General features: G+C 34.5%; 1 protein-coding gene across 2 annotated transcripts; it reads right to left on the bottom strand.

The window, feature by feature from the left end:
- Positions 1-2979: 2979 nt before the first annotated feature.
- poglut2 (protein O-glucosyltransferase 2) lies at positions 2980-11617 on the bottom strand. Of its 2 annotated transcripts, XM_079617688.1 has the most exons (11): positions 11453-11547; positions 11132-11254; positions 10110-10315; positions 9835-10040; positions 9617-9694; positions 8826-8998; positions 8211-8448; positions 7909-8118; positions 7210-7299; positions 5033-5137; positions 3321-3485 (listed from the first exon to the last, which is right to left on the bottom strand). In XM_079617688.1, the coding sequence occupies exons 3-11, from the start codon at positions 10189-10191 to the stop codon at positions 3468-3470; spliced, it is 1200 nt and encodes a 399-aa protein (XP_079473814.1). In that variant the 5' UTR covers positions 10192-10315; positions 11132-11254; positions 11453-11547; the 3' UTR covers positions 3321-3467. The 2 variants fall into 2 exon arrangements, with proteins under 2 accessions (XP_079473813.1, XP_079473814.1); XM_079617687.1 differs by having other exon boundaries at positions 2980-3485; positions 11132-11617.
- Between the last annotated feature and the right edge of the window lie 4395 nt (positions 11618-16012).

Genomic DNA, 16012 nt, shown 5'->3' with positions numbered 1-16012 from the left:
TTGTCATTACTCTATGCCCCATATACTAGCGTTATACTAGCGTCATAGGCTAAACTGTTTTTAGAGATAAAACTATTTACATTCGATAATCATGAAAACAAATCTCAGATAACGGTTGAGGTAACAATGTGTAATTAGACCAAAGGTTCATTTTGCGCTGGAGTTCTCCTTTAATGCTTTTGATTTAATGTTAAATACTAACTATAATGTTTGTTTGTTTTTGCCAACTTTAATAAAATACAATTTTATTGAATGTGATATCATTAATTTTACAGGAAAGAAATCCATACTATATTGAAATAATGATCATCACTTCAACCCTGTTATCATTTTCAACCCCGTTATGCTGAGTTCAACCCTGTTATTTGATAGTTTTTTATTAAAGGGGTCATGACATGGTTTTTTTTATTTTATTATTATGTTCCCTTAGGTGCAAATATAGTATTACTATAGTTTTTTTTACAAAAAACTTTTAAAATGTAGTGATTTATGACCTTTTCCCACCCTGTTTCTCATCCTCTGAGTCAAACAGTCTGTTTTGGGGGTGTTTCCCCTTTAAGAGTTCAGTGTTAACGCCCACTGTTATGATTGGCTAACGTCAGTGCCTATGCATCAATTATTAACGCCCCCAGCCAGAACATTTGCGGATTCGGCGCAACTGTTTAGTAGCGGGTGATGCATGCGAAGCGATGGCTCTTGCAATGATAAAACCTTATTATGTTTGAGCCGGAATCAGAGGAAAATGAACGATCACCACAACAACGAAGACTGGATCAGCCCGTGTCCACATGGAAAGTGAAACTATTTTGAATTAATAAAAAAAAATTTACCCGAGACACTTGAAAACGGATTATTGTTACATAATTTTCCTATAGCTTAATTTGCTAACAGTTAAACATTATTTAACTAATTCCAATGAAATGATAGGGTGTACCACGGACAAAAATGCATGCACAGGCCATATTTGAAGATGCAGCATTGATAAAGGCAACATTTTTAATTTTCTATCACATGTAGGCCTACTAGAAAGGCGACATATTTTCAAGATTCTCTTATACAAATGTGTTTATATTAGCCATGGTAAAAAGTAAGTTTGCGTCGTCGTTGTTGAGCCCAGAATATTCGGCACGGACCATAGAGCAACAGTTTTCTGGCAAAGCCAAGCATCATATTGGGATTTTTTCCTCAAAACAGTCATCCTTCAAATGTATAGAACAAACGCTTAAACTAACACTGCCGTGACTGAGACGTCCGCAAAACATAAAGTGCATCCATTTTTCCCTGACGACTGGATCTTTCAGCGTATTTAAAAAGTAGTTTAAAGTTTTAAATACATTACTTACAGTTTGCGTCGTCGATGTTGAGCCAAGAATAGTCGGCACGGACTTATCTTTGAGCAACAGTTTTCTGGCAAAGCTCAAAACATTCATCCTTCAAATGTACAGAACAAACGCTTAAACTAACACTGCCGTGACTGAGACGTCCGCAAAAAATAAAGTGCATCCATTTTTCCCTGACGACTGGATCTTTCGCAGCGTATTCAAAGATGTTGTTTGTCCACAGCCAGGAACAGCACATCTGCGGCGTCGTAATTTCCCTGTACACAGACCACTCGCTGTCCGGCGACTGAACACTTGTGAGGCGCGCGGCGCGCGGGCGCGACGATGATACGAAATGAGCGTAGTTGCCTTGCGCTTAAAGCGTAGTTGTCTTGTGCTGGAGGCGGTCTATATGCAAACGCTGGTACGTCACTTCGTACCGTGACGTCACTTCTTACCATGGATCCAGAACGAGCTGTATTTAGAGCTTGATTAAATAAATGATTCGTTTATAATGGGGAGGACGTCTTAAGCTACGAAACTTGCAGGACGTTTTAATGGTACAAAGACCTCTTATATACCAAAAGATCAAGGCAAATTTGGTTTCTCATGTCATGACCCCTTTAATATTTTCGTGATAAGAAGACAAATTAGGTCAATGTTTGTTTTGCTGTGTGCAGAATTTACAGGACAGTCAGAAAATATATGAAAGCCTGATTAAATCCTAATGTTAATGCATATTTTGTGATAAGATATGAAGACCAATGTTAGATATAGTTTTCATGACCTGATTTGGTATTCAAATGGTGAGTATTTAAAAATAAAATTCTACATGCAATAAATGATATCAAACAAGGGACATCTCATTGAAAAGCTTCTACAAGAATTTACTTGAAAATCTTTTTAAATCATATTTAAACAGGGTCCAAGTGGTCTGTGACGGGGTTGAACTCCAAAACAACTTTCAGTAAGAAAAAACACTCAATATTGTTTAGAATTTCATGCCTGAGGTGGGAAAATGTATTTTCTTAAAGGTTTGACTAATCCATTATCACATGAAATTATCAGAAATATAACTATTTAAGGTATATAAAAAAAAAAAGTTATGACCCAAAAGGCACCCATCTCAGAGAATCACCCATGTACTGTTTACTCTTATGTCATTTGGTAACAGGTCTCCATTTGGAGTCTCCAAATAGGTTTTTGGAAAGGACGCCTATACTTTTCATCAATAAAAGCTTACAGAAACTACATTTTTGGGAGTATCAATCTCAAATTTGACTCAAAACATGTCCAGACATTCAATTTTATCTTTATGGTGTTTTCAGGCCTTTGACATAAAAGTCTGATCAATTTTTCCCTAAGTTAAGTTCATTCAAAGAAATCGTAAGTCACTTTCATGTCAATTTACCTTGTTTTACTCTTTTCCTATTCAACTTTGAGTTAAAATTGAATCTTGGGTAACAAAGTTTCAATTGTCTAGTTTAAAAAAATACAAGAATTATGAATGTGGACCATAGGGTTTAAGAGCTACAGACATTTGTATTTGGGTATGCCGTTTTCAGAAAATTCTCAAAAATAGGGGCGCTTGATAAGGGGTTAAGGAAATAATAAAATATTATTTTATTATTTGTTTGGTTCTTAATGTTATATAGGAAATCATGTCCAGGGCGTGTTATCACGTTTTTACTCAAGTAAACATTTCTATATAGAATAAAAGTCCGTTTCTATATAGGAATAATACAGGAATAATTCTTAAAGTCTTGTCTAAAAAAAGTAAAGAACATTTCTTATTTATTCTAATTATTCTGTTATAATTAATTATTCCAAATAAATAACAGGATTATTCTGGTCCAATCTTGGTGGAACATGTCTCTTTTGAGTATTGCAGTTATTTTATATTAAAGTTTACTCTGATTTTAAAGCAATAAGCAAGCCCTTCTATTAAACTTTCTAAACAAAAATGGTCCTAATATATAATTCATATAAACCAGACCACCTATGTAGAAATAGAAAGATTTAATACAAAAAGAGAAACATTCAGTTAAGACATTGCAGTCACATGACACTTGATGCACCAAGTATGAGGCCTTAGAGAAACATGTTCTGGTGCAAATCCATCAGAATGACATGATGAAACAGGTCGTCTCACAGCTCATCTCTGACCTACAGTATACAAAAACAAAAACAATTAGAAATGTTTGATATGATCCATCCAGGACTAATGCATTGCAGACTTAAAGAATTCATATAAACATGTGATCTGAGTAATCTGCTGATCAGTCAAAGTCATAAAAGTGTATTGCCCTCATAAATCCAGCTTGTCTGCTTTATGAAATGACAATAAATCCATCAGATACTTAATTAAATCTCCTGGTACATCATTATACAATATGGTGGTAAACTGTTGCTACCTTACAACTTTTATAGTCCCTGTCGTTGCTTAACAATACATATTTTATTTTATAGTGCAGAAAATTCAAAGATTAACAGTATTACTTAATATAAATAGTATAAAACAGAATAAACTGAAAATTTGTTAAAAAAATGCAAAAGTGCTTAATTTAAATATATGCCTGTATACATTCAATACGGCTGCATTTTTAATGCATGTCTTGATGCCCAATTCCGATTTGCTGACTATACCCAATTTTTTTGACGACCACCTTACAACTTTTAAATGTGACCCATATCCGATATCTGCATGTGTGAAACAACTAAGGTAGACATTAGAGATGTTCATTTCGTCATTTTCCTTAACCGACGTCCGTTAACCGATCATTAACCGGTAACTGGCCAGATGTTAAATTAGAATTAAATTGAATTACAATGGATAAGTGAATCTGTGACCCATTAAAAATAACAAAATTTGTTGTCCAGGGGGTTAGTTTAACATGTGCAAGTAGCAGCATAAACACAAAGATTTTTTATGTTGATAATGGAATGCAATTGAAGAACAAAGCCCATAATTTACACAATAAATAATAGTTTAGCATCCAAATATACTGTGATTATGGAAACATTTGGATTTGTGCCGAATGAGGTAGGCTACATGAGCCCAATGCCGGTTTCTGTTTTAGTTTAGCCTTAAATTGTTTTGTTTTTGCTTAATGTTTATATAGCTAGCCTACATTTTTTTTTTTCATTCTTGTTCTGTTCTGAATATCCATTGAATTTAAAAGATTTTGTTGTGGAGTGAGGGAAACTAAAATGTATTTACCTGTATACATTATTTATGAATGTAATAGCCAAATAAAATGCGACTTGTACGCAACTTGAGTTGACGTCATTCGTCTCCGTGGCTTTTTCTATATTATACGACTCACTTTGACAGGGGAATATCCGATCTGTCCGTTTACATGGCAGAAGAAAATCCATGTATTTGATTTATATCAGATTTATTTCAACAAATGAATGAGGCCTGAAAACGATCTGAGAATATCGGAATCCATGTGTTTTTTTCCTGCTTACACATTCGCCAGTCATATCCGATCTGTGCCACATGATTGCCACATGATTGCCCAAAAAAAAAAAAAAAAAAAAAAAAAAAAAAAAAAAAAAAATCGGAATTGGGTCACTTGACCAATGTAATGTAAATGCGGCCAATGGAGTTTGGTTATGATATTTTATTGGATACCTAAGAATAGACAATTACGAACAATGAATGTACACATTTTGGTGATTATTTTTAATATAACCAAGGACACACAGACCTGTTTTCTTGCGCAGTAACATGGGAAAAGTTCATCCTTTGGCTGCTCCACCAGCTCCATGCCATCTCTAACCTTGGGCTCACTGACCTGCAGTTCGGCGTACTTCTAAAAAGAAAAACACAGAGCTAGATGAGTGCAGAAATTTCATTTGGTGTACACAGTTTCACTGGCAAAACAGAGCAGTAAAGATATATCATTTATTTCTCAATATGCTCAATATGCAATATAATAAGTTCAGCTAGACAATTGGTGATTAATCCACCCAATCACACACCCTTTTTCATTGTCCTGGTGAAGCACTATTATTTTTATTTTTACTTTTAAATTTTAATTAACTGCAACATCATCACACTAAACAAGCATCTTTATTTGCAGTACGAATCACATAAAATTCAAGTAGCCGCTGTGGTCTTGACCTCCAACACTTCCACACCTCAAACCACACAGGTTTATTGCTGAGAAGTGCTTTGAGGCCAGAACGTGTGTTTAAAGATTAATGTTTGGGCAGATGGTTATGGAAAACCATAAAGTGCTGAGGTTCATGAACTCAGGGATACTTGTGCTCAATGACTACTGTGAGCACTCAGGAAACTTGGGACAAGCTAAAAATTATTTTTAAAAATCTGATGGAAAATATTATATTTAGTGAGGTGAATGCCTTTACAGATATTTAGTTCTCAGTGTTAAAAAGGTCAAATAATAATACATTTTATTTGTAATGCGCCAGAACAAAATAACCATTCAAACAATACATAATACACATATGCACATATGAAAAATATGCACAACCAAATAAGTTTTAAAAAACGAATTGTTAGATATAAATCATATATATTTAAAAATCTTAATGTCTTAATTATTAAAATATTACTGCTGTTATTATAATCATTACCAATTGTGTCCTTTGTTTTGAGAATGTTGATATATAGAGTAAAGAAACAAAACCACCAATTAGTGATTACGGATTTAGAATAAGACTTTTTTTTTGAATAAATGTTGTTGGTTAATTTACTCGATATAACGTTTCAGAACAATTCACAATTAGGAAATAATGGGTAAAATATATCCAACACTGAATATGTATAAAGTAAATACCCACAGCAGACCTAGAAAGATTGAATCTTACAGAAAAAACGCTCACGAGTCTTTATTATATGATAAAGGAAAGTGCTTCTAGTCATATTTACCACAGTCTTATCAACACATACAGTAAAATAACCGCTTAATGTGTGTGCCATGCAGATGGCAAGACGTGCATTATCTGACCTTTGGCTTTCGAGTCCTTGAGAACATAAAACTTGGAAGATTGAAGATCAAGAGAGGATAAGATATACACACTGATAAGTTCATAAAATCAAAATGATATGAGCAGAAAAAGGGTTAAAAAACGAATTTAAATCACAACTTTTTAAGACCTGAAGAAATGAAAATACTGTACGCACATAAAAAACAAACTTACCCATTCTCAAAATACATTGTATTATTTGTAATATAATATGTAAACATAACTCTGAATGGCTGTTTGAAAAATGTAAGTAGCCTACAGAGAAACAGAAAGTACTAGTGCAGATACTTTGTTTACGGGGTTGGAGGGTAACAGCTGCATTTATGTTGTTCCTTAAGCGTCATCTACTGTCAGAGAGTGAATGGGCATTTTCATTCAGTGTGTCTCCTTCGCTCGTTCATAATTCTCATCCATGTTGGGCTTGCTTACATCAGAGTAAATTTTAACCAGGTGATGGAAAAGTATTCTTAAAATCTAGATAATTAGAAATTCGCCTTCATTCCCAAAATACCTAATATAAACGCCTTGCGGCATAAATTGCTTGGCTTCATTGCTGTCATTAGTTGTTGCCAACCATCTCTGAAACGGGTCATATTGAGAGTTACATTGAATTTGACTCGCTGTCTTCTTTCAAGCGACTAACCCTCCCTTACTCATCTCTGGTGAAGCGTGCACTGGGATGTACTATGTAAAAAAAAGACTGTAAAGTTTCTTAAAATTTAATGCCTAGCAGAAAAATACATTATTAAGACTTTTTAATGCCCCGTGGAAACCCTACATACAACCAAGTCTGTAGTGTCAGCGAAACAACGACCTTTCCGCTCTTTGTGTAGTCATTGCCACAACAAATACACTAGAGCACTGAACTGAAGAAAGAAAGAAAAAAAATTACCTGGAAGAGTTTGAAGTAGTAACAGAATATACTGTCACCCATTAGATGGGTTCGTGCAAACTGCTGACCTGCCAGGGCAATTTTCTTTGCCTATAAGAAAACAGAAAAGGTTGCAGGATTGTTTGTTCAGTTAACAATTGCTTCAATCAAGGGTTGACTGCAAACCCTTTCACCCGCATCTCACACTACTAAACAGCAACATAACATGCTGCATGTAAACCATCTGCTTTGAAAACAGAAGAAGAAGAACTTCAACATCTGTAATTCAAACAGTTCTGTATGTATGTATGGGTCCATGTATGTACTATACTATAAATCTTAGAGCAACCATCCAGCCATGTGCTTATCCATTCATTATATTACATTAACTATATAATGCATATTATTAATTAACTATTGAAAACTAGTGTCTTATCATATTGTTCATGCTATTTTATAAAATCAATATGCGACTCAAGGCCATGGCTTTTTTTTACCATGATCAAGAGGGGTTTAGGTTCTTTGCTGTGTCTCATTCCTAAAAACAAGGTAAAATAACTGCAATGCATGACCTTGATTCGAGATTTTGCAACATTTATTACAAATATGAATAATCCCAATATGGTAATCAGATAAAAACAATTCTGTGCTCCCAAAATTTGTAATACACATTATTTTGTGTTCAAATGAGGTGTTTGTGTGTGAATGGGGATGATGTACCTTCTCATCGTGGTGTCTAGCCCACTGGATCTTCTCCATTAGGTCACTGAGGTCAGCTTTAAAGGGGATGTAGTGAACCCACGGCTGGAGTTGCTTGTAAAAGTGCTCATAATAGATGGAGTCGTGTTTTAACACCACACTGTCACCTGCAAGCAGATAAGGTAATCTGTATGCTGCGACCGTCCCGTCCACATTTATCTGGTACTTATACTGTTAAGAGAAACATATAATCACCTCAGTTAAAAAATTACACTACATAAAAAACCTATGCTGTGTGTATTGAAGTTGTGCAATTCACGCACCTTAAAGAAGTCAAAAAAGGACACATGTTTGACGAGGGGCCCATAAAGGCTCTCATCATGTTTGAAAAAGAAGAAGTTGGTTAAGGCGGCATCGAGAAAGGCAGGGTTCGCTCGTGCCAGTTTAACCAGCTCAAGACGCTCTTTCCTGCTGTCTCGCCCTCTCCAGAATGCTTTGCTCATCTTATGCTCCCACGCTGGACCTGTGTGTCCCTGGACAGACATCATGTCCAGGCTCACTCTGCCACAAAACAAAATGATCAAAGAACAAACATTTTATTCAGTAAGATTTCCTAATATTATGTAATGATTCATGATTTTACTATACATTACACTGAACTTTTCTATTATTGTTCCCCATATCACATTGTTTGTTGTAAAATTTGTGTAAAGGTTAGAATAGGTATTGCATCTTGTTTTCATGAACATACTCTAATTTCCCTAACATCAAATGAATTTATATCTTATAAAATAATTCACTCATTATCCACATCTGAGACCAATAGTGAAAATTGGACCTTACTGCATTTTTCTAATTTTTTCTATGCTAAACATTTTCCTAAAACTCTTTGTACTCCATAAAAAGTTTAAAAAGAGTTACAATTCAGTTTTCTTTACCTGCCCATAGTCTCCAAAACAGACTCGGTGAGGTCATAGGTTGGCATGACGATGTCTTGTGTGTCATTGGAGCCACACCATGAAAAGATTGGGCTGGGCATCTCAGAGGCCCGTCTCTTCTCCAGGGGCCAGTCCCCCAAATTCACAAAAAACTCAATGTCTGGAAGCTTGACCTGGTCACACACAAAAGCATTAAATTCACTTTTTATTTTTCATTTCAGACATTTAATTTATAACATACATAATATTTAAAAGTTTGTGGTTTTAAAGATTTTTTTTGTTTAATATTTTACAATTTAATTATACATTGTTTACAATGTACAATTATACAATTTTAAATAACTGTTTTCTATTTTAGTAGAATAATTTTTTATTATTTGGTGATAAGATAGTGTAAAAGAACAGCGTTTATTTTATATATAATTCTATGGTAACATTATAAATGTCTTTACTGTCACTTTTAATCAGTTGAATGTGTCTTTGCTGAATAAAAGTATTATTATTATATTAAATGTGTATATGTACCCCAAACCTTTAAATGGTACAGTAGGTAGTGTATGAAAATATAAGTACTGAATACTACAAAAAAGTTAAATACTTATGTGCACAAATAAAAAAAAATGTGTGCATGCCTCCCACCGGTCTATTACAGTGCCATCTAAAGGTTATGAAGGTAAATGACTGAGAACATACTACATGAAGTGTTTATAAATAACATTATTATTACTTCACATAATTTATATGCATACATTTTTTTAGTTGCAGTATTAGGCTACTGAGCTAATACTCACTTTACGCGTGAAGGACAGAAGGAAAGCATCCATGAAGATCCTGAATCCAACATGTTCTCCATGTGTTTTTATATAAACCTACAGTAACAAAGCATATGAAGGCACATGACATTATGAGTCATATTTCAAACTTTGACATCTACTTGCTTCTTCATGTAGATATAGGCTACAGAAAAATTGTAATGAGCACATTGAATGTGTATATGTGTGTAGTGTACCTGGTTGTTTTTGATGGTGTAGTGGCACAGGCTATGTCTCTTCCCGAAGCGCTGAAGGATCTCATGGGCATTACGATCTGGATCCACACTGGGAAAGACAGATAAATCACTCTCGATCTGAGAGAATGAGGCCGGACAGTGCATGTTTTTCTCCCATAATGCACCACTGGGCTCTGGGCAGTCACATGATTCGTGATACACTGCACCTGGGTAGTGAAAAATAGGTTAGACATTGTTCATCTCTGTATCATGAAAGTATACTTGATTCTTCTCACCTTTAAGCACATAAGGTGATTTCCCCACAAGCTTGTCTTTCAACAGAATCTGAATGTGCAGATCTGTGTAACTGGAGTACATGCGGTACCGAACCAAAAAGGATCCGTCGTTCCGGTCTAAAATCTGGATCCAGATTCTGGCATAAGGGTCTGTTGGAGATGTAATTTTCACTTCGAATGTTTTCTCTCCAGGAGAAGTTGTGAAACTAAAGATTAGGACATTCAAAATGTCAAAGACATTATTATTTGAGCCATGACAGAACTAAACTGTTGCCTTAAAATTAATTCTTAAACAAAATGCTTTCACCGCCCTGGGCGAAAATCAAAGAAAGACATGTCCTGGGAATTCAGCAGGCATTTGCTGTTTCATTTATCACAGAACACAGTCTCTGCTACAATGCAGTCTAGAGACAAACATACAGTCATAAAAGATTGACATAGACTAATCAATTTACTAATACTACTCATTTGTCTTTTAGCAGATTTAGTAAAGCACTTACAACACACAACTGTCCTAGATTAAATAAGGGCTCTACAATGGTTCTTCGTATCACTTTAGGATCAGCAGATAAGCCTATTTCTATGCTTTTTATATACCGGTATTACCTTTTAGTTGATACTTCATTATAGGTTCTTAGAACTGCGTATTAGTCTCTGGCTTCTTCAAGTACCAAGATGACTACAGAATAAGATGATCTAGGTGAAACTCTGAAGGTTCTACTACTGTATGATATAATTTTTGATAAATCTATTCTGTTAAACTCCAACAATGTCCAATGTAAGCTCCAATGTCAACTAAATTAAATCTTGAACATGGCTTTATCCATGTTCAAATATCTGTTCAGGAAATGCAAAATCCAAGCATATTTATTAAGACAATGTCTCATTTGGATATTTAAACAACATTTTAGAAAACTGTAACATTTCATAATGTCATGTAACCAGCTTGGTAGGTGTGGTGGTGATATTCACAAATTCCAAGCATACCGCCCCATTATGGTCTTTCTGCAGGACTCACTCACTTTCGTCCGGTGGTGTCCACTGTGTGTATGAAGAAGAACCTAGCAGGAAGAACAATGTTTGTCTCCAGTCCAGGACCCCAGATCAAAGTTTTGCTCGCGCTGGGCGCCGCTGCTGCCTTTGATCTTCGCGTCATGAAAACGATGCAAGGCATGAAGAGCAGCAAAAGTTTTCTCAACATGTTCATGGAGCGTGAGAGCACTTTCAGTAGTGGATGCTTTGTGGATGCTAGTGCATCACCTCATCAGAATGACAACCCTCTTAAGAGCTCATAATAAAATATTGCTTAAAAACACTAATGATACATTTTACCACATACTCACATTCACCGAAACACCAGCGGTTCGATGTGCAAACTAACCCACAGATACCCTCGTGAGAAAATCTCTGCAACAGACCCAATGCGCTCATGTGATTGGTCGTTCGCCCCTTGCGTACGCGAATGACGCAACTTACTGGAAGCTGATTGGCTGTGTAATAGGAAGAGGAAAGACGTTTGCGCTATTCATTTTTTATAGGCTACACAGCGGATCCGTCAATCACAAATTATGATCTTATTACCGGTAACGTACACGTACAAAAATGACCACGGTATTGTTACTACAGAAAACCTGTGGTAACACTTCCATCAACACTGACTTGTCAACGTTAGGTCTACCATGGTAAATATTATTTTAAAGGCTTATACAGTTCGTTCAAATTGCTTAAAATATGGCTCCATTTCTTGAAACTCTAAACCACAAAACACACACACAACATGCAAAACATCAGACTTCTGTTGCAAAAAGCAATTTTAAAACAATTTTAACTCACTCAAACATCAATTTATTAGCCACATACACACCAAACTACACACAGATGTGAAAAAATAAAACACTTCTATCTTGTGCCTTTTGCTTGTTCACTGAGCAGTGGATCAGGAGTATGTTTAGCCTACTTGTCACAGGTAGGAGCACAATTTTTTTTATTTTTTTTTATTATAGATTTCAGTAGTACACATACAGGCAAACATTGTAGAAAGGGATAACATATTGTACAAGTACTTGCAAAAAATACATATGAACAAAATGACAATACAAAGAGGTTATGGGGAATTCAATAGCTTAAACTTGGCACATTGTAGCCGTGTATTTATAGCCAAAGGTCTTGTTGAGTGTTCAAGAGATAGCAAATATTGGTTAAAGTCCTTAAGAAAGATACAAAAAAAGAGGTTTTCTATCGATAAACTTACATTTGTGGATAAAAAACTTTGCTAGGAAAAGAAGCAGATTAATAACAAATTCTCTTTGGGGACCCCAAAATAAACTTTTTTTAAAGTTAAAGAAAAATCTTCGGAGATGTATTTATTCACATAGATCGAAAAATCAAGCCAGAAGATCCTTGTATACAAGCACTCCCAAAAAATATGATCAATAGTTTCAGGGTGTAACACAGACAAAAAGAGCATTCCTCTTTGATACCCATGTGAAATTTAGACAGACGATAGTTACAAGGGTAACATTTATGAACAATCTTGAGGGAAACCTCAACAACTTTGTTTGTAATCAAGAACTCTTTTTTAGAGACCAAAATCTTTTCCAATTGATATTTTCGAATTTATTATTCCAAAAACTGATACAAGGGGGAACAGAAGCACAAGGTTTCAGAAGGATTGATCTGATTTTCTTGTTGGTGAATTCATTACTTATAAGGAGACAGTTATCTATATAGAGGTTGGAGGAGTCTAATGATGGAGGAGAACACGAAGGGCCTTTAGGACTGGATTGAAGTAGCATTCTAATACCAGAGGGAATAGCATCAAAAATTATTGCATATTCTTTTGGAGGGATCGGAAAAGAAAATGCATCCATAAAGTCTCTATAAGACAATAAATTACATCTTTCATCAAAAAGCTGTGACACTAAAAGGATATTTTTTATCAATCCAAGAATGGTAGAATAATGTTTTGTTCTTATATGTAATATCCTTATTATTCCAAATAAAATAAGTGTGTGGTGAAAAATTGTGATTGTACATAAGAGACCAACAGGATAACATCTGTTTGTGAAAGTTTGCCAACTTCAAAGGGAGCTTGGAGATATTATAATTGCAATGTATAAGGAATTCAAGCCCTCCTACAGGCTTTAACAGGAAGTTAGGAATACAGTTCCAGATAGAAGTGGGGTTTTTAAGGAATGATTTAATCCACTTGATTTTAAAAGAGTTGCTAAGTAGAGAGAAATCAATAAGATTAAAACCCCCAGATGTGTGATCATTTAACATTACACTTTTTTTAATTAAGTGAGACCTAGATTTCCACACAAAGTTGACAATTAATTTGTCTAATCTCTTGCACACCTCCAGAGGAACATCTAATACCATAGCAGGATATATAACGCGGGATAATGCTTCAGTTTTAGACAGCAAAATCCTACCAGAGATTGAAAGGTCCCTCTGTAACCAAGAATTTAATTTTCTTTGAATATTAATTATCAGGGGGTCAAAATTTACTGACGTTCTTCTTTTTTGATCTCTGCATACCGATATGCCCAAATACCTTAGCTCTGCTTTTACAGGAATATTGTATAATGTATCATAAGTTGAGGAACCTAAGGAAAAAAGTTCACATTTATTTATATTAAGCTTAAGGCCTGAGGCATCTGAGAAGGAACTAATGCTGTTTAGAGCTATGGGAACTTGATCCTTGTTTTTTAGAAATAAGGTAGAGTCATCTGCTAGTTGACTAATTAATAATGAGTGTTCAGCAATAGAAATTCCTTCAATATTGCAGGAATTAAGGTGAGTGGCTTGAAGCTGCATCGGAAGAAGGAAAAGAAAGGGTGAGATGGGACAGCCTTGGCGGATACCTCTCTCTATGTTGAATCTTTTTGTTGTACCATGTTGTAATTTGATTGAGGCATTATTGTGTTTATAAATAGTCTGAATGGAATTAATAAAATTCTGCCCAAATCCAAAGACCCTTAAGGCTCTGAAAAGAAATGGATGTTCAATAGTGTCGAAGGCTTTGTAAAAATCAAGAAATAGTAAGAAACTGTCATCTGCCAATAAATGTGAATAGTCTATATTAGATCGAGAACTAGTCTAATGTTGTTGGAAATTTGTCTTCCTGGAATGAAGCCCGACTGACATTCATCTATAATACAATCCAGGACGCCCTTTAGTCTTTTAGCCAGTAAAGGTATGATGACTTTTGCAAATTTCTTAAAAAACTAAAAATTTAAATAATAAAAATGTATTTAGCTTTAACCGGTCAATTGCCTCTGCAATATCTTTTGGCTGGATAGGAGATTCACACAATGATTTATCAACTTCCGAAATAGTAGATAAACTGCTTAAGTTCAGTGAGTCAAAGAAGTTATCCAGATTCAACTGAGAAAATTTTGACCGATATAAGTTTTCATAAAATTCCCTGCAGACATGGGAGATGTCTTTGTGGCTTGTTAAAATAGCACTATTTGAAGCTAGTTTGTTAATAGAATTGTATGGTATGAGCACAAATACTGTCTATACAGCTGATGCACTTTACACAGTTATAGAGCTGAACTGAATCAATACTGAACTGACTTGAGCTTAATAATGACACTATTGGCTTGTTAGAACTGTTTTACAGCAGAATTAGAATTAGTTACGTGAAGTTGCTGCGAAACAATTGTATACAATACTGCACACACACAGGTTAGAAAGTCACATTTATTTCTAAAGCGCTTTGTGTGTTTCACAGAAAGATACAATGTAAACAATAACGCTCGAAATAATTAATTGGTTTGAGTAGGGCCAAATTAAACTGACACATTTTAAGTACGTTTCTATGAACTTGTTTCTTTTAATTTAGACAAACTTAAATTTAACTCAAACTTTTACCATCATGGTGAGGAGTGGAGCATGAGCTTGATCTGAGAACAGTGTATGTTATATGTTTTAAATAGCTGTTCTCATTTATCAAGTGCAATGCTAATGCTATCATAGCATTATGTCACCAATTAGTAAGGTAGCATTTTTTGAATTGGCTGGTTAAAGTTAGCCAAGTTTCTACCACAAAAAATAATTAAGTTGAGATTACATGATCATTTAAAGTTATGTGTGAATAAGCTTACTTAAATATTTTCAAGTTAAGAGCAATTTAAATGTATGATTACAAAATAAAAATCTGCTAGTTCTGCTTAATTACTCAACTTAAAAATGGATGTAACTGATTGATTACCTCAAATTATTTGAGTTTTGCTTATTCATGTAAATAAATATACATATATATTTATAAACAGAAATTCAAGGGGGTAAAAATAATTTCTTTTTCAAAACACTGAGGTTTGAATTCCAAGTGATCAATTTATGTATACGTGTTTTCAATTCACACTTGATCATTGGGTGTAGCCAGGTAATTGATCATTGGGTGTAGCCAGGTAATTATTCAATTAATGTGTCATTTAAATGGCAGAGAACTGTTTGGAGTTTGGCAAAAAGTTTGTTTTACAATAACAAACTGAGTGTAAAGGACATAATGTGCTTTTAGTTTTGCAGACTTGGTCTAAAAATTCGGTACATGAGTGAATGGTTTCACTGAGTGAGCCTCAAATTCCACTTTTTAAGCAATTTGAAAATAAAAAAAACACTGTAAGATAGATAGACAGATACATATAGGCATGTCAAAATTTGTCTTAATATATATATATATATATATATATATATATATATATATATATATATATATATATGATATATATATATGTGTGTGTATTTTGCATATTCAAAATATACAGTCTTCTGTGAGCATTGAATACATTTATTTTATGTAGGCCCATTCTTGGTACTGTAGGCTTGAACTTGGTTGACAACTTACTAGCCCATAATATAACAGAAACAAACCAGTCTTATGATGTTGTGTA

Source organism: Phoxinus phoxinus (assembly GCF_949152265.1).
Source record: "Phoxinus phoxinus genome assembly, chromosome: 7".
NCBI lineage: Eukaryota > Metazoa > Chordata > Actinopteri > Cypriniformes > Leuciscidae > Phoxinus > Phoxinus phoxinus.
This window is presented reverse-complemented; position numbering and strand designations above follow the sequence as displayed.

Bases quoted from the DNA above. Each gene is read 5' to 3' on its own strand.
- poglut2 (XM_079617687.1), bottom strand. From the start codon at position 11,316: ATGAACATGTTGAGAAAACTTTTGCTGCTCTTCATGCCTTGCATCGTT. The intron at 9,695-9,834 runs GTACACTACACA...TTGTTACTGTAG, and splicing joins ACACCATCAAAAACAACCAG to GTTTATATAAAAACACATGG. The intron at 5,138-7,209 runs GTAATTTTTTTT...TTTTCTTTTTAG, and splicing joins ACTACTTCAAACTCTTCCAG to AAGTACGCCGAACTGCAGGT.